At 47.7% G+C, this 18,918-nt stretch overlaps 1 protein-coding gene across 3 annotated transcripts in view; it reads right to left on the bottom strand.

Annotated features, from left to right (window-relative positions):
- Nucleotides 1–18,918, bottom strand: part of LRRC9 (leucine rich repeat containing 9) — a 72,627-nt gene that overhangs the window by 36,060 nt on the left and 17,649 nt on the right. For all 3 annotated transcript variants that reach the window (XM_082216571.1, XM_082216569.1, XM_082216570.1), the window contains 8 exons: nucleotides 18,557–18,733; nucleotides 17,032–17,143; nucleotides 14,402–14,522; nucleotides 11,905–12,084; nucleotides 6,769–6,896; nucleotides 4,859–5,071; nucleotides 3,050–3,169; nucleotides 1,759–1,950 (listed from right to left, as the gene is read on the bottom strand). In XM_082216571.1, coding sequence (XP_082072697.1) covers nucleotides 1,759–1,950; nucleotides 3,050–3,169; nucleotides 4,859–5,071; nucleotides 6,769–6,896; nucleotides 11,905–12,084; nucleotides 14,402–14,522; nucleotides 17,032–17,143; nucleotides 18,557–18,733 — 1,243 coding nt within the window. The remainder of the gene's footprint in view (nucleotides 1–1,758; nucleotides 1,951–3,049; nucleotides 3,170–4,858; nucleotides 5,072–6,768; nucleotides 6,897–11,904; nucleotides 12,085–14,401; nucleotides 14,523–17,031; nucleotides 17,144–18,556; nucleotides 18,734–18,918) is intronic.

The following is an 18,918-nucleotide window of genomic DNA, read 5'->3' as shown; positions in this document are numbered from 1 at the left end:
GAGCAACATTGTTGGCAACCTGTTCCTGCCAGCACCCTGTCCTGCTCTTCTGCCAGAGTTCCTGACCTCACCCGACTCCCTGCCTTGGACCCAGCTTCAGCCTTGACGGACAGCCCCCATACCACACCCTCAACCTCGGACTGGACTCGGACCATGCCGCACGATAACCCCCCCGGGACCAGCACACTCTTGGACCACCTCTTCTGGCTCTTAGCCACCACAAGGCACATCCTTACAGAGGATGGAAGCCACAAGGAAGAAAGTCTGAAGCCCAGCTGAGACTTCTTTTCTCTACAAACGTAACTGTAACCACAAGATAAAGCCTTTCTTCAGAGCACTGCTGAACTGAATGTAAGCAAACTTTACTCTTGCTTTTAAAGAAGACTGCCGTGTTATTATCTTAAGAGGGAAATAAAAGGGGAAACTGACATGGAACAAGCCAGACTGGACAAGCCAGATTGGATTGCTTAATTTCAACGATTCTAATGAATCCATCAACTTGCTTCCAGCAATCTGCAAGGGAACGTGCTCTGCTGCTTGCTCGCTAGCGTGAGTGAGGAGGGATAATATTTAATCAATGTATCCTCTCCTGCTTGCCTCAACATTCCCGCAGGTGGTGGCTCCTGCCCCAAAGTGCAAGTTATCCCAGGCCCTGGCATTGGTCACCTTCCATGGGCAGCTTAAGAACATTTGTGTTTACCAAGGCGTAGGGATGGAGGAAATATGCGACGCCGTTTGCATTTTATTGAGAAGCTACCAGTTAGTCCTGCCTTATGGCTATATTGCTTTTAGTTCTTTTATTAGTTCTTATTTATGTTTTGCTGTTTAATCCTCTCTTTGGCCCATCTTATTGGGAAAGCAACGTATAAACGACTGAGGGTGCAATGAGATTAAGGGCCACTATCTGAACGATAATCTTGGTCATTTGATTGCCCTTTTTACCCATTGCTGTCTTTTTATTTGTATATATTGCTTGTTTCATTTTGCTATGCCCGTTGGCTAATACAAATAAAGTTTCTCCTAATCTTAACGTATAAACGAGGCAACTGAATGGACAGCAAATGAAAGGAACAGCAAATGAAATTCAGCACGGCCTTCTCTAATGCACTACAATAATAATAATAATAATAATAATAATAATAATAATAATAATAATAATAAAAAATTATTATTTATTTATACCCCGCCCATCTGGCTGGGTTTCCCCAGCCACTCTGGGCAGCTTCCAACAGAATATGAAAATACAGTAATGCATCAAACATTAAAATCTTCCCTAAACAGGGCTGCCTTCAGATGTCTTCTAAAAGTCTGGTAGTTGTTCCTCTCTTTGACATCTGACGGGAGGGCGTTCCACAGGGCGGGTGCCACTACCGAGAAGGCCCTCTGCCTGGTTCCCTGTAACTTGGCTTTTCACAGTGAGGGAACTGCCAGAAGGCCCTCAGCGCTGGACCTCAGTGTCTGGGCAGAACGATGGGGGTGGAGAGGCAGGAGGGGAAAGTAGCTTCCACAACAACATCATATCCAACACAGAAGTAGCTGCAGGATGTGGGAAACTTCTGGCAACATCTGCAGGCCAGAGGCTCCCCATCGCTGCCATCCTATAACAGCACACAGCAGAAACAGGGAATTGTCCTAGTAGTGTTAACAAAGACCAGTGCTAATGGGGCTTACTTAAAAGGCAGTACTGAAGTAAAAAAAAAAGACCCCAGTTTTGTGGGGGGTTTTTTTGTTTCTTTACAAGTTCAGGAGGAGATCTACCTTATGCCAGGGGTTATGACGAATATCGAGACTGAGCACCATGGGGGTATGTTTCCGTAAGACGCCAATTTCTTCCCCGGCCTTCTTCAGCTGGTTCCAGCTCAAGTCCAAATACTTCAGTTTGTTTAGGCCTCTGATGCCCTCCAGGGTGATCACGTGGTTATGGCTGGCGTCAAAATATTCCAGGTTCGGCTGCAGCGGAAGTAAGAAGTGCGAGGATGACTTGAAAAGCAAGCAGCTAAGAAACGAATTTGTTTGCAGAACAATCGGCATGGTATTACGACTGTATTAGGTGGTTTGACAGTGGAACTGTCTGTCAGTTTGCATTTCTTGATGCAGAAAGTATTGACCTGATGTGTAGAGATCTTTCCTATTCTACTCAATTCAAGAGGGTTCTGGAAGCTTCTCTGTGTGAAAGAAGCAAGCAGAAGGTTCATGATGTTTGGGTTATTCCTTCCGAGAAGCTGAGTACAGCTGGCTTAAACTGGTTCTGTCATCTCCTTTGTCAAGGTCATGGAGACTATAATAATGCCAGGAGGAGCCTTTCACTTTCTTTTCCTTTTGGTGTGGTGTTTTGTACATAGCATGCTTAGTGTTAAGGTTTAGACTTATTATAAGTTATTCCAGATTTAAGTTAAGTCTGCTGCAACTGGATTTTTTATGGACAGGGCCAATCCTGATTGTACTGGATTTGTGACCATTGTGCTCATTTGCCTTCAGTAGCAGTAAAGCTTTGCTGGATGAAATATTACCGTAATTGCCTCTGGTCTATTTCTTGGGAATCCTGCAAAAGGCTTAAGCTTTTACTCTGCTAACCATACGTCGGAGTTCTGCTCCGGAGTTCTAGATATCCCTTGGGGGTCCCTTCCAGCTCTTCAATTCTATGATCTATGAAGTCACATCAAAGGTTTTAAGCAGATAAATATTATATCCAATGATCATAGAATCATAGAATCCTAGAGTTGGAAGAGACCACAAGGGCCATGGAGTCCAACCCCCTGCCAAGCAGGAAACACCATCAGAGCACTCCTGACATATGGTTGTCAAGCCTCTGCTTAAAGACCTCCAAAGTAGGAGACTCCACCACACTCCTGGGCAGCAAATTCCACTGTTGAACAGCTCTTACTGTCAGGAAGTTCTTCCTAATGATGTCCAAAGACGTGCATTTCCCCATGAAAAACTCCCTTCACTTCAGGGCTTTTTCCACTTTGTGCCTTAAATTCAACCTTAAATTTGATTTTTACGAACGTACCCACTCTAATGAGAAAAAATATAGCGGCGTTACTCTTACCAAGTGGTAAACGTCATCTAAACAGGTGAATTCGTTAAAACTAATGATGAGTTTGCGAAGCCCGGTGAGCTTGGAGACGTCTCGGAGTTTGCTAAGCCTGTTTCCATGCAGATTCAGAATCTGCGTTGAAAGAGAAGAGGGGATTGAACGTTCGTCTGCATGCAAGGCGGCTGCTACCCTGCCACGGAGCCACAACAACATCTGGAGGGTATCAGATTGGGACTGAAAATTTTATTATGGGGTTGGGCTTCTGCATTGGTCCTTTTGCTTTCTTAAAAAAAGAAAAAGAAAAAACCCAAGCTCTGCCCCTTTTCAATATAATTGGGACAGTTCCATGTTTAGTCACATCTGGCCCTAAAAGCCTTGCTGGAAAAACTCTCCCCTCTTCCCCATTGCAATGGAGAGGCAGTGTGGCCCAGTGGCTAGAGTGGAAGGCTAGGAGTTCATATCCCCACTAAGCACGCTGGATGACCATGGCTAGTCCCTATGTCTTGGCGTAACGTACCTCCCAGGGATGTTGAGGATAAAATGGAGGCTTGGGGGGGGGCACGGAGAACCACACTTGCTTGTTTGAGGAAATGTGAGATATACAGTGGTGCCTCGCAAGACGAAAAGAATCCGTTCTGTGTTTCTCTTCGTCTAGCGGTTTTTTCGTCTTGCGAAGCAAGCCCATTGACAGATTAGCGGATTAGTGCTATTAGTGGCTTTTAGCGGCTTATCTGCTGATCGGATCAGCTGATAAGCTGCTTAGCGGCTTAGAAAAAGGGGGGAAGGGGAAAAAACCCGCAGGAACTCCCAAGACATTGTCGTCTTGTGAAGCAAGCCCATAGGAGATTCGTTTTGCGAAGCACCTCCAAAATGGAAAACTCTTTCGTCTAGCGAGTTTTCCGTCTTGCAAGGCATTCGTCTTGCGGGGCGCCACTGTACATTAAAAGATGATGAAGCTACATGCTCTCTTCTCCTTCCACCTCCACTGCCAGGTGTGGTTCTTCAATCTGACTCCCTACCACCATGCACCTGTGAAATCCCGACCTGTCTAGAGAGGTGCAAGGAGACTGTGGTGGTTTTTTAATTTATTGTTCTTATTCCTTATTGAAGGGGGCGAAAGAATTTTGTACCCAGTATAAAATTAGAAGTGCACAAGGTAAAAAAAATAAAGACGTGCAAATAACAACAATGGTTCAGACACACTCGTGTAAAAAAAAAAAGAGACACATACATACAAATTTATAAGCTTACAAGGTATATACACCGTATTTTTCACTCTATAAGACGCACTTTTTCCCTCCTAAAAAGTAAGGGGAAATGTGTGTGTGTCTTATGGGGCGAATGCAGGCTGCACAGCTATCCCAGAAGCCAGAACGGCAAGAGGGATCGTTGCGCAGCGAAAGCAGCGATCCCTCTTGCCGTTCTGGCTTCTGGGATAGCCGCACCAAGCCTCTTCAGGGCAACGGGAGGAACATGCCCCCTGCCCTGAAGAGGCTTGGCATGGCTATCCCAGAAGCCAGAACAGAAAGGAGGATCGCTGCTTTCGCTACGCAGAGATCCCTCTTGCTGTTCTGACCGCTTTGCTGGAGAGGCGCTGCGCAGAGAGGGAGAGAATACTTTTTTTCTTGTTCTCCTCTAAAACTAGGTGCGTCTTATGGTTAGGTACGTCTTATAGAGCGGAAAATACGATAAGTGGTGTGGCAAGGCAAAAAAAACAAGTCCCCCCAACTTCAGGGAATGGGAAGAGTTTGCAGTCTCCTTTGGAAACAGCACCGTGTCGCTTCGATTATGCAAGAACACCGTGTAACAGAACCTGCTCACCATTATCTGACTGTAGATATTGGCCTTGGCTACTGCCAGCACCGTCTTTTCATCCAGGCAAACGATTTTGGGCTTGGGCTTAATGATAGGCTTCATGCTTAGAACTTCGTCGTCGCGTTGCAAATCCCGAGAAAGCACAAATCCCGCCGAGTTTCTCCTTCCTTCCTCCCCGGTCACATTGCTGAGCGACGAGAACAGAGGCTCCACTTTGACCTAGGCAGAAGACCCACAGCGTTCTCTTTTTGCCACAGCTTGTTGCTGCGTTTCCTTTGTTTAACTAAACAGATATATAAACAAGCTAAGCGAGAGTCATAAAGATGCTTCGGTGCAACACTCAGCATGGGGGGTGGGGGGGGAAGCCTGTGATTCTCCAGGCATCGTTGGACTATAGCTTTCATCATCCAACATCTGGAGGGCCAAAGGCTCCCAGCTCCTGACTTAGGAGGACCAAAAAATACAGAAAAAGTGCCTGGATCTGCTCCTCACTGGATTTGACCCTTTGCTAATTAGCTTGGGGTCCAATCGCTGAAGTGGGGGTGAGCCCCTTTAATTAAAGGCAGAGCTTGCTAATTGAGAAAGATGTAGCCATGCATAGGTGGTGCAATGAGTGTGTGCCATCCGTTAGAATTCCTGCTCCGTGACTGCAGTCATGGAATTTTTGTCTTTCACATGACGGTATGTGTTTTGCCTCCACAGAGTGGGAAGTGACGGAGACAGGATGTTTGTGTTACTGTGTTCCGTGAAGTGGGACTATTGTCCTTTCGTTCTTTTTCTCTTTGCTGTCTAATGCTAGAGAGAGGGGGAGCCATGTTGCGGTGCTCTGTGTGTGTTTATATGTAAATAAAGTAGATTAGCCATAATGCTGAGTTGCTGAGGTCTGTTGATGCGCAAACTCTGCGGATCCCTAAGTGTGCCAGTGTCAGTTGGCATCGGTTGCTGTGATGTTCGGGCAGAAGAAAGCTTATGAAGCTCCCGAACGATCGACCAGGAGGGAACATGCCAGTTGGGCATGTGTCCCTGCCAGGGTCCTACCAGGACAATATCTGTCCATTTCAGTTTCGTAGACTTGGAAGGTACCCCCAGTGATCATCTAGTCCAACCCCCTGCAATGCAGGAATCTCGACTCAAGCATCCCTGACAGATGGCCATCCAACCTCTGCTTAACAACCTCCAAGGGAGAAGAGTCTACCACCTTCTGAAGGAGCCTGTTCCACGGCCAAACAGCTCTTACTGTGGCGTGGCGTACATTTCCATCGTGTGGCCCCTTTAACTGCAGGGGCAAGCTGTCGAGCCTGTACCACAGCTGGGCATTGCCACTGTGGCAGCAGCAGAGGCAGCAGAGGCAACAGCAAGCAATGCATTCCTTGTGGGACAGATCTGCTGCCCCGTAGATGCCAGCGCCTGAGGCAGCCAAGTCACCTTGCCTCATGAATGGGCCGGCCCTGACTAAATGGCAGCAGCTCCTCAGGATGCATGATAACTCTGTAACTAAAAGGTAAAAATGGTAAAGGACCCCTGGGCAATTAAGTCCAGTCAAAGGCGACTATGTGGTGTGGCACTCATCTCGCTTCAGGCCGAGGGAGCCGGTGTTTGTCCACAGACAGCTTTCCGGGTCATGTGGCCAGCAGGACTAAACTGCCTCTGATGCAACGGGACACCGTGATGGAAGTCAGAGTGCACGGAAATGCCATTTCCCTTCCCGCCGCAGTGGTACCCATTTATCTACTTGCACTGGTGTGCTTTTGAACTGCTAGGTTGGCAGGAGCTGGGACAGGGCAACGGGAGCTCGCCCTGTCGCGGAGATTCGAACCGCCAACTTCCGATTGGCAAGCCCAGGCACATTTGCAAAGGGGATCTCTACCCTAGCCCCTCCGCGCTGAACGCATTGGTAGGGAGCAGGAAGCGCGTACCAACGTGATGTACTCAAACTCTACGATGTACTCGGGCAGAACCAGGTCGTGATCGAACACAAACCACTCGCACTGTCGCAGGTTGCAGTCGCAGTTCTTGTAGTCCAGGGAAGAGCAGACCTCTGAAGCTGAAAGGCAAGAACAGGAATGGCGGGTTCTCTTACGGATTCCCCACCCCTCCGGATAACGGTTACTGAAGTTTTGAAATTGTAAGAACAGGAGACATTTCCAGAAGGAAAATAAGAAAGAGAGGAAAGAAGGAGAGCCCGCAGGATCAGGCCAATGGTCCGGCATCCTCATCTCACAGTGGCCAACAGGTGCCCATAGGAAACCCACAAGCAAAGTTCCTGAGCACAGGAGCAATACTCCCCTGTGGTTTCCAGCTGCCTCCAGCTCCACCATAGCCAGCAGCCATCAATAGACCTCTGCCCCACACAACAGCAGAGGTTTAGGACCAGCTGCCTTCCTGGGTGGACAGACCCTATTTGCCCCTGCAAAGCATGTGCAGAAACCCTATTTATTAAGAACACAGCTGGTTACATCTGGTTAAAAACAAAGCAGCAAAAACAATAACCCACTCACCTCCCGTACCACAGAAACATTTTAAAAGGCTGTAGAGCGTTAATCAGCCAAAGGCCTCATTGAAGAGGAACGTTTGCGCCTGGCACCTAAAGGTGTATAATGAAGGTGCCAGGCGAGTCTCCCTGGGGAGAGCACCCCACAAACGGGGAGCCACTGTGGAGGAGGCCAGTTTTCCCATTGCCCATCGCAGCCTGTCTTTGCATGCAGGGGAAACCCCTAACTCACTGAGGATTTAAGAGAAGTCGAAGCTGACAGCTTCTGGGAGCCACAGGTGAGATCTGAGTGCGGGGGGGGGGGACCAAAGATGGAAAAACTAACTTATTTCCCCGACCTCCTCGTACCTCCCCTTCTTGTATACCCAGTTTAAATTGTTTATACAGCAAATCCTTATCTCAACATCTTAAATTATTGTATCTTTAAATTCTTGCTTACAAAAAGAAAGTCATTTTATCATAGTTACAGCTTGAAACCACTTAATTTCAATCCAGCATCATTCAACATTCCTTAATTTTATAGTATTTTTGTAGATAGTCCTTAAATTTTTTCCAGTCTTCTTCTGCCGACTCTTCTCCCTGGTCACGGATTCTGCTAGTCATTTCTGCCAGTCCCATACAGTCACAAGTTACAAGAAAATAAGTTGTGGAATTTATGTGTTTTTAATTTTTTCATGTTTTGTTTTTTCTTTTTGTTTGTAAAAAATTGGAAACTTTAATAAATATCTTTTTTTTAAAAAAAAAAAACAAAGATGGAAAAACTATACAACATGTCTCCCACCAGAGGTACTAACCCTCCCTTAACACCCCCCACACCCCATACCACGTATGCTTTTGAGAAAAATAGAATCGTAGAGTCCAGTCCAACCCCCTGCAATACAGGAATATACAGCTGCCCCGTGTGGGGATCGAACCTGCAACCTTGGCATCATCAGCACCATGCTCTAGGCAATCCAGCTATCCAGGCTGCCCCAGGAGGGTCAGCGCTTGTCACAAGAGCTCTGCTGGAACAGGACAAAGGCCCATCTAGTGCAGCAATTTGTTCTAAATATGGTTACCAGACATCCCAGTTTCCCCGGGGACGGTCCCCGGATTTACAAATCAGTCCCCTGACAAAATCCTATCATTCCTACTGAAGTTGAAAAGTGTCACTGGATTCATTGACAAAAATCTGGTAACCTTATTGTAATATTCACCAGCCAAATGCCCATGGGAAGCGTGCAAGGGAAGCCCAGGCACAACAGCCCTTTTGCCCCACTTGGGATTCCCTGTGGCTCATATTCAGAGGTATATCTCCTCCGACAGCGGAGGCAGAACGTCGCCACCATCGCTGTGAGCCACCCATCCCAAGCACAGATGTGGCGCTTACTTCCATCTTCCCGCTTTCTCTATACTAGGCAGATCACGGCTTTTGGAGCACCCCAAAGCAGAAAAAGAATGCAAAGGTTTCAAATAAATGCAGAGGCTTCATGTGTGAGGCTGGATCTCCCTCTAGTGGCTACTCGCTGCCTTGCTATTTTCTTCCGGTAGCAGTAAAGGCAGAGGTAAAGATAAAGGGACCCCTGACCATTAGGTCCAGCCGTGACCGACTCTGGGGTTGCGGCGCTCATTTCGCTTTATTGGCCGAGGGAGCTGGCGTACAGCTTCCGGGTCATGTGGCCAGCATGACTAAGCCGCTTCTGGCGAACCAGAGCAGCGCACGGAAACGCCGTTTACCTTCCTGCCGGAGCGGTACCTATTTATCTACTTGCACTTTTTGGTGTGCTTTCGAACTGCTAGGTTGGCAGAAGCAGGGACCGAGCAATGGGAGCTCACCCCATCGCGGGGATTCAAACCGCCAACCTTCTGATCGGCAAGTCCTAGGCTCTGTGGTTTAACCTACAGCGCCACCCACGTCCCATCCGGTAGCAGTGGGTGAGTGGAAATATCTGCTCTCTCCTGAGCTTTTTCTAGGCACTCTCTCACCCTCTGCACCGGAGTCCTCGGACAAATGGAGACTTCCATTTTTTGCGGGGTGTGGGTGGGTGTCCAAATAGCTTACAGAAGCTTTCCAAATGACTTAGAACTAATTGGGACGTATCTGAAACAGACTGAATGGCCAAAACACATCTATAGCTGGTCGTTCTGCAACTGCGAATCACAGAATTGTAGAGTGGGAAGGGACACAAAGAGTCATCTGGTCCAACCCCAGCAATGCAAGAATCTCAGCTACATAACCTCTGACAGATTACCACACACCTGGTTTACTGGTAGTACATGCAAAAAGGACCACAAGCTTAACATGAGTCAACAGTGTGATGCAGCAGCAAAAAAGCTAATGCTATTCTAGGCTGCATCCATGGAAGTCTAGTGTCCAGATCAAGGGAAGTCATAAAAGGTAAAGGTAAAGGTACCCCTGCCCATACGGGCCAGTCGTATCCGACTTTAGGGTTGCGTGCTCATCTCGCTTAAGAGGCCTAGGGCCAGCGCTGTCCGGAGACACTTCCGGGTCACGTGGCCAGCGTGACTAAGCGGCATCTGGCGAGCCAGCACCAGCGCCACACACGGAAACACCGTTTACCTTCCCGCTATAAAGCGGTACCTATTTATCTACTTGCACTTAGGGGTGCTTTCGAACTGCTAGGTGGGCAGGAACTGGGACCGAACGACGGGAGCTCACCCCGCCGCGGGGATTCAAACTGCCAACCTTGCGATCAGCAAGTCCTAGGCACTGAGGTTTTATCCACAGCGCCACCCGCGTCCCAGGAAGTCATAGCAACACTCTATTCTGCCTTGGTCAGACCACACCTAGAACACTGTGTCCAATTCAGGGAATCCCAATTTAAGAAGGATGTTGACAAGCTGGAACGTGTGCAGAGGACGGCAGCCAAGATGATCCATGGTCTGGAAACCAAGCCTGATGAGGAATGGTTGAAGGAGCTGGGTATGTTTAGCCTGAAAAAGAGGAGGCTAAGAGGAGATACGACAGCCATCTTCAAATGTCTCAAGGGCAGCCCTATGGAAGAGGAAGCAAGCTTGTTTTCTCCTGCTCTGGAGGGTAGGATCCAAACCAATGGATTCAAGTTATAAGAAAGGAATAACTTTCTGACAGTAAGAGCTGTTCGCCAGTGGAAAGGACTCCTTCTGGAGGTGTGGATTCTCCTTCCTTGTGTGGGAATGTTCAGGGATGCAGGAGAGGATATATTGTCTGATTATATCCTTTTCCAACTTGTGTTAACAAGTTCCACAATTTAGCAGAATAACACCCCCCTTTTTAAACTTGCAGCGGATGCGTTTGCTCAGGCTTGCTAAAGCCTCTATAAAAACTGTTCTGTTATTTTCCCCTTATTCCCTCATAAAAGATCAGACATGACACAGTCTTCTACAAAAGTATAAAAAGAGTTTACTCACATATCATTCTGTTCACAAATAGGATCCCAGAAGGCAGACTTAGCTTAGAAAAGTAACATACACTTGGAAACTATCCCTTAAGAAGACAGTCCCTTTGTCCTCTCTTGGCTGGAAGCCAAGAGGGCATCTTTGGCTAAGCAGATGTTGCTTCTTCGATGCATGTGGTGAAAAAAAGAGAGATGGCTGCCCTGCCCAGTGCTTTTGTTGTTACCTGCACAGGTGAGGCCACGCCCACCTCTAGTCACATGCAGAGGAAGTCTGTCCCAACTCAGAAGGAAACAGGAAGTTTACCTGCTGGCTGGGCAAACATTCTTCCCCATGTGTAAACATGTTCACTCTAGGAATGTTGTACTTGACTGCTCTTGTGTTTCACATCCCACACCTTGGAGGTTTTAAAATAGAGATTGGGTAGCTATCTGCCCTGGATGGTTTGGTTGAGATTCCTGCATTGCAGTGGGTTGGGCTTGATGACCCCTGAGGGTCCCTTAATCCTATGATCTCCTTACTTGTACCACTGTGCATTGTCCTTTCATTTATGTTTGGTTGTTGGGGTACATCACACCTAGGTGGTTATATATTGTCGATTCCATATGAGGACCCGAGACATCACCTTGCCAACAAAGGTCCGTATAGTTAAAGCTATGGTTTTCCCAGTAGTGATGTATGGAAGTGAGAGCTGGACCATAAAGAAGGCTGATCGCCGAAGAATTGATGCTTTTGAATTATGGTATTGGAGGAGACTCTTGAGAGTCCCATGGACTGCAAGAAGATCAAACCTCTCCATTCTGAAGGAAATCAGCCCTGAGTGCTCACTGGAAGGACAGATCCTGAAGCTGAGGCTCCAATACTTTGGCCACCTCATGAGAAGAGAAGACTCCCTGGAAAAGACTCTGATGCTGGGAAAGATGGAGGGCACAAGGAGAATGGGACGACAGAGGACGAGATGGTGGGACAGCATGAGTCTGACCAAACTGCGGGAGACAGTGGAAGACAGGAGTGCCTGGCGTGCTCTGGTCCATGGGGTCACGAAGAGTCGGACACGACTAAACGACTAAACAACAAATTGGGTACTGTTACATTTTTAAAAATAATAATAATCCCAGGATCAAATTTCCCCAATGAAATCCCAGGAGTATGATATGACCAACTCCAGTTGGAGACACTAACTTACACTTGGGTTTCTCTTGCTGGTCCACAGCCCCACTGCTGTCTGTACTACAGGGGTTGTTCTGGGAGGACTTGCCAGACCTGTAGACGGAATTGATGTTGGGATAGCTGGCCTGGACGATTGGCTCTCCGTCGTGAGCTGGGGCGCTGTGTCCAAGGAAGACTTTTGCAACGATGAGTTTCCCTGAGAAAGGAGAAGAGAAGAGAACGTCTCACTTACAAGAACACAAGGCATCAAAACCCCAGAGGAGAGTCCCAAACGACGGAAGCAAAATTAATCAAGCCGCAAACAGAATGAGTGACCAATTTTTCCCGGATCTGCCCACTCATTAAGGACATCATCAGAGGTCATTCCCCTGGGTGCCATCCAAACAGAGGTGAAGTGGGTGTCAATATTTTCCTTTGGAGGCGCCCCGACTCGCTGTCCTACAAAATGCCGAATTTCCGCCCTTGCAGAACACATTTTTGCATGTTGTTCTCACTAGCGTGTGTATTTTTGGTGTACGTTAAAAATAAATAAGTGATTTGCCCACCACTCTGAAAGCCTTTTCAGCTGAACAAGAGGAATTAAAAATGGCTTATATAAATAGCTAACTAACTAACTAAATATAAAAGGTAAAGGGACCCCTGACCATTAGGTCCAGTCGTGACCAACTCTGGGGTTGTGGCGCTCATCTCGCTTAACTGGCCAAGGGAGCCGGCGTACAGCTTCCGGGTCATGTGGCCAGCATGACTAAGCCACTCCTGGCGAACCAGAGCAGTGCACGGAAACGCCGTTTACCTTCCCGCCGGAGCGGTACCTATTTATCTACTTGCACTTTGAGGTGCTTTCGAACTGCTAGGTTGGCAGCAGCAGGGACCGTGCGACGGGAGCTCACCCCGCTGCGGGGATTCGAACCGCCGACCTTCTGATCGGCAAGTCCTAGGCTCTGTGGTTTAACTCACAGCGCCACCCGCGTCAAATAAATAATATAACCATTTTTGCATTCATTCGTTGGAAAACTGCATAGCAGCCTTTGATGGATGTATGGATTTTGAAACAGATTTTGAAGCATTGGTATGAGAAGGGTGAATCTGGTATAATCATAGAATCGCAGAAGTTGGGTCTCTTGACGATCATCTAGGCCAACCCCCTGCAGTGCAGGACTATGCAGCTGCCCCATACAGGGATCGAACCTGCAACCTTGGGCATGATCAGCACCATGCTCTAACCAGCTGAGCTACAGGTCTGCATAAAAACCCCCAGACTGAATTTCTTCTTTGTCTCCAGTGCAAGCTGCTTTCCTCCCTGACAGTTCCTCACCTTGTCACAGCAATATTATTTGGCTTCCGGTCTCATGTACGACTGGTCTGCCCCGCAGACGACCTTAAGGTCCATGAATAATCATAGAGGTCAGGGCCCTAAGGAAGTCAGACTATCCTCCACCAGGGCCAGGGCCTTCTCAGTGATGGCTCCGACCTGGTGGAATGCTCTGTCCCATGAGACCAGGGCCCTGCAGGATTTAACTTCCTTCCGCAGGGCCTGTAAGACAGAGCTATTCCACCTGGTTTTCAATCTGAACTTAGCCTGATCTTTTATTCCCCTTCCTTCCCCCCTCCCCTTTTTATGAAGATTACCCGCTCTCGGATCCCACAGCTAATTCTCCCCTGGTCTTCTCGCTGGCCCAAAAAGGACTAATTTAGCCAGCTAGCCCTGGTTATTATCTAATGTTTATTGGATGCATTTCCCCCCTAAATTGATTTTTGAATTTATGGTTATTCACGTTTTATGCTGTTTTTTGTTGCATCAATTAAGTATTTTAAATTTGTTGTTAGCTGCCCTGAGCCTAGTTTTCTGAACCGGGAAGGGCAGGGTATAAATAAATTATTATTATTATTATTATTATTATTATTATTATTATTATTATTAGGGACGCGGGTGGCGCTGTGGGTAAAACCTCAGCGCCTAGGACTTGCCGATCATATGGTCGGCGGTTTGAATCCCCACGGCGGGGTGAGCTCCCGTCTTTCGGTCCCAGCCCCTGCCTACCTAGCAATTCGAAAGCACCCCTAAGTGCAAGTAGATAAATAGGGACCGCTTTAAAGCGGGAAGGTAAACGGTGTTTCCATGTGCTGCGCTGGTGCTGGCTCGCCAGCTGCAGCTTCGTCACAATGGCCACGTGACCCAGAAGTGTCTTCGGACGGCGCCGGCTCACGGCCTCTAGAGCGAGATGAGCACGCAACCCTAGAGTCGGACACGACTGGCCCGTACGGGCAGGGGTACCTTTACCTTTATTATTATTATTGCGAACACCCCCACTTCCACTAGCAGAAAGCATGGCCTTAAAACTTCACATCTTGCTGGACCACCCCGCTAGCACCCAAGGCTCTGTCCCTCTCGTCACAACCCGCTGCATTTATTGCAAGGCCTCTGCGGCTTTTCCAGCTGAAAAGGCTTTTTTTATGTGACGAGGGCTCTAAAAATTATTCATGGGTGCTTAGAGCAACCTCTCTATATTTACCACGCCTGAATGTATCCTCGGAGTCCCCCTTGCTTCTGGCTTGCTTTTGCAAATATTCAATTCTTGGACATTCGCAGATACTGAGACTGTTGGAGAGCTGGACGCCTCCTTCGCTTCCAGACTGCAAAGAGCAACAAAGCAAGCCTGAGTAGGCAGATCAGAGTGACCCTTAAATGCTCTCCCAACAAACCCCTTCCTTCCCATGGAAAGCTGCCATGCTAAGCAAAACATTTCCAGCTCAGCTCTCCCTTATCTCTGTTGGCTATTTTTCTGAGTCATGCAGAGTGACGAAGCAGTTTCACCCTTGAAGAAGATGAAGTAGACTCCGTACTCAAGACTTTGAAGACAACTCTTTGCTTGCGGGATGGCAACTATTGCAAGCAGTATCGTTGTTGTTGTTTAGCTGTTTAGTCGTGTCCGACTCTTCGTGACCCCATGGACCAGAGCACGCCAGGCACTCCTGTCTTCCACTGCCTCCCACAGTTTGGTCAGACTCATGCTGGTAGCTTCGAGAACACTGTCCAACCATCTCGTCCTCTGTCATCCCCTTCTCCTTGTGCCCTCCATCTTTCCCAACATGAGGGTCTTTACCAGGGAGTTTTCTCTTCTCATAAGGTGGCCAAAGTATTGGAGCCTCAGCTTCAGGATCTGTCCTTCCAGTGAGCACTCAGGGCTGATTTCCTTCAGTATGGAGAGGTTGGATCTTCTTGCAGTCCATGGGACTCTCAAGAGTCTCCTCCAGCACCATAATCCAAAAGCATCAATTCTTCGGCGATCAGCCTTCTTTATGATCCAGCAGTATCATACATATGTACTAAGTCCGGTGCAATGCATTTCACTCTCTTGAGCCCAAAAGAGGGTCTTCTTGCTTCTAAAACTCCACTGAAGCAATCCATAAATTGTAGCTTGTCTGTCCTCTCCAACTCCTCTGGGTGGCGGGTTCTTGGAGTCTCCACAGTCGGAAAAACAATGGCAAGTCCCAACCTTCCTACCACTAACTAAGACACAGACGTGCTCACTTTTAAAAGGGAGTTAACAAAGGCAATGATTCAGCGTTACTGTGACCTTAAACTGGAGTCCCAAGATTTTGCAGCTGTTACACTCCATTCCATTGCATAGGTTTTCTTTCCCCCCGGTACAATTTATTCTTTATAAAATGCATTTTCTACAAATACAGTACAAGTACTAACAGCACTCTAGAAAATGAGAACATCAGGCTGGGCCAGCCCAGGACACTTCGCCACTTCAGACGAGACAGAAAACGCCAGACCCCTGTCACGGCTGCTGCCTTCGCTTGAACCAGCTATAGAGGAGGCAGGAGTGTCAGGGGGCGTCCGAGAGTGAAGGAGACAGACACACTGGCAGTGATTGGCGGCAAAGGAGGCTGGATCTGCTGCCTGGGGCAACCACCTCACCTCGCCTCCTGAGTAGGCCAGCGTTGACTTCAGTGGAGGCACTGGCAGAGGAAGAGGAGTGCAGAGGGAGCGCACCGCCCCCGGCAGCGCAATACCAGTGGGGTGCCATTGTGGCTGCCCCCCTGCCCACACTGAGTGCCATGCCCCCAGGACATGCACCAGCCAGCCCCACCCTGCCTGCTCTCCGCCCCCCGGTGCCGGAGCATGAAGCTCCACCACTGAGTGGAGGCATTTTGTTTCTTTTTTTCCTAAGAAATAAAAAGTAGACTTCAATCCTAAGGCTCCTTCGCACGATGAAGTGGTACAGTCTGTAGAAGGCTGTACTACAGAACTTTTCTGAAGATGAAGATGCTAATTCAGACCAAACGCTCTGAAGCCAGAGACACACAAGAGGCCTCCATTTAAACTTCCGGTTACCAAGAAGACCAAACTTTAATAAAGAATGGGGAAAGAACTATAATTTATCTTGGAGACCACTGTAAGCAGATGCCAACCTTAGCAGGATTGCCATAACACTTTGTAATGGGAATTGGGTTGCTCGTGCGTAAAGGATGCTGAAGTTCTAGGCAACGTTGCCTGGCTAAACCTTTCCCTGGCTGGACAGCCCTTTCTCCATGGCTGTGTCAGTCGCTGGCAGAATCCGTCAGTGGGCGTTTCCTGAACTTCTTCCAACATAAAAATTCCTTGACGCCCAGTCTCCGCCTAGCCTCCCTGCGCGGAAGCTTTCTGCGCAGAGTAGGCGTAGCCAGCAGAGGTCCTGGACTCTCCCCGCTGGTCTCTGTGGAAGAGTCTTGGAGCCCTCTCTCCGAAGTCCTTCCCTGATCCCCTTCCTCCCCGGTGTCACGCTGATTACCTTCCCCAAAGGGAGTGTTCTCTCTCCCTCTACTGGTCCCTTCTCCTGCATGGTCGGGAAGCCTTACCTCCACTCTTGGCTCCGATGGCAGTTCCCTGACACACTTGTAATGTAGCAAGCACTATGGAGACAGTGATGTTATATAAAATATAGATTACTGGGAAAGATGCAGCAGAAAAGGTTTAATTAAAAGGACACATGGAGGGGAGGTGGGAAGTCCAGAGATTCGGAGGAATCTGTAAACGTGGATGTGAATGGGCGAGGAATAAATAATAAGTTGTTGTTGCTGCTGCTGTTATATACTTGTAAAATCAAATAAAAACTATTTCAAAAAATAAAAAATAAAATAAACTTCCGGTTACCTTTTTTACTTCCTGGAAGCCGTCCTCTAGGATTTGAACCAACTGCTGTTTCTTCAAGGGAACGTCTGGGGGAGATACATAGAAGAGATATTCCAGCATCTTCCTGTAGTTTCTAGATTGGGAAGGTGGGAATAAGAGGGGGGGGAGAACACCTCTAGTACTGGGCGCAAGACTGCTCAGGGGCGTTAAATGTCTCGGGGTACCGGGCACACCACACAAGTTTGCATATGATTTGCATATAAAATGAATGCTTTCGGGAAATTAACAAAGAAGGTGGATAGTGTCCCAGCAGCATTGCACTTGCAACCAACATACTTTTTGAAAACAAAGTTTTAAAAGAGAGGGGCAAAGAGGCATGAGATGTGGAGCTTGCTGCTAAAGCGCCTGCTCATGAGACAACCTCCCCCACTCTCCTGTCTCCAGCTGTGGTCTAAACCACTGAGCCTCTTGCTGATCGGAAGGTCGGCGGTTCCAGACCCTGTGATGGGGTGAGCTCCCATTGCTCTGTCCCAGCTCCTGCCAACCTAGCAGTTCAAAAGCACACCAGTGCAAGTAGATAAATAGGTACCGCTGTGGCGGGAAGGTAAACGGCGTTTCCATGTGCTCTGGTTTCCTTCACGGTGTCTTGTTGCGCCAGCAGCGGCTTAGTCATGCTGGCCACATGACCCAGAAAAGCTGTCTGCTGACAGATGCTGGCTTCCTTGGCTTGAGAAGTGAGATGAGTGCCGCAACCCCATAGTCGCCTTTGACCATCCAGGTTACTTTACCTTTAACTTTACCTACCCTCTCCCTTGTTTGTCCCCAGCTTCTGGTACTCAAAGGTTTATTGCATCTGAAGCTGGAGATGCTGCCAGCTAAATTACCATGGCCGATAGTGGCTGCAAAACACTACTCATCTTGTGGGAGTACCGTGGTTTGTTGAAACCCGACATGTGACAAAGCATTAACACTGTGGGTGTTCATCCACCCCACTCACACATGAAAACAAAGACCACAACAGCCAACGACAAATGAATAACCACACCCTAGGCCAACCCCAACCTCTCTCACCACCAAAGGAACACAAGTGAACAGCAAAGAACCTGCACAAGCAACGCTGACACAAAACCCCACAAATATTAAGTAAAATAGAAACATCGCCACTCTTTCCTCCTTTTCTTCCTAATGTCTCAACAAATGAAACTGATTTGTAAAAATGTTACAGGGGGAAAAAACACGAGAGAGAGACATTGCACACACTTTTGTAAATCAAGAAAATCTGTAATAATAAAAATAATAAAAGCAAAACACTGTGGGTGTTTATAAAGAAAAACAGTTTTGACAAGGGACTCTTTTGAGCAGGAAATTTGCATGCAGGGCTGCTTACTCCTTTCCCTGCTAACCAGGTTTCTCTGTAGCCAAAGGATGCAGACCAACTTTGAACTCCGGTTTTAAAACTCTGGTTATAACAAGGGTACCTCACCTTTGGCCAGAATTTGCTATCCTGCTGTCTTACTCATCTGTAATTAAAAGAAAACGCACTTACAAGAACTCATTTAAATCTTCTTTGTCCAGAAAGTGTTGAAACTTCTCTTCAAATTTCAGCCTCAGAATCCGGTTGTGCACCCGAATGACGCGATTCACTTTCACTCCTGTGATGCCATGGGTTTTGAAGTCCAAGGCGCAAAATCGGGATAGAATCAATTCATAGCAGGAATTAAACCTGTGTTTAAGAAAACAGAGGACTTTGAGGCTGTTGACGGCTGAGGTATGTGCATCAATTGTGCACTGTAATACAATTTTTTAAAAATGTCAGTTTGTATGTCAATGGATAGCAAAACAAAAGAAAGACTTGTGCACAATAAGCCAATTGCAACGGAAGAGAAAATACTGAATGAAATTGCAAAT

This window comes from Podarcis vaucheri (genome assembly GCF_965113315.1).
Source record: "Podarcis vaucheri genome assembly, chromosome: 1".
NCBI classification, from domain to species: Eukaryota; Metazoa; Chordata; class Lepidosauria; order Squamata; family Lacertidae; genus Podarcis; species Podarcis vaucheri.
The sequence above is the reverse complement of the archived record's forward strand: the minus strand, read 5'-3'. Positions and strand labels throughout refer to the sequence as shown.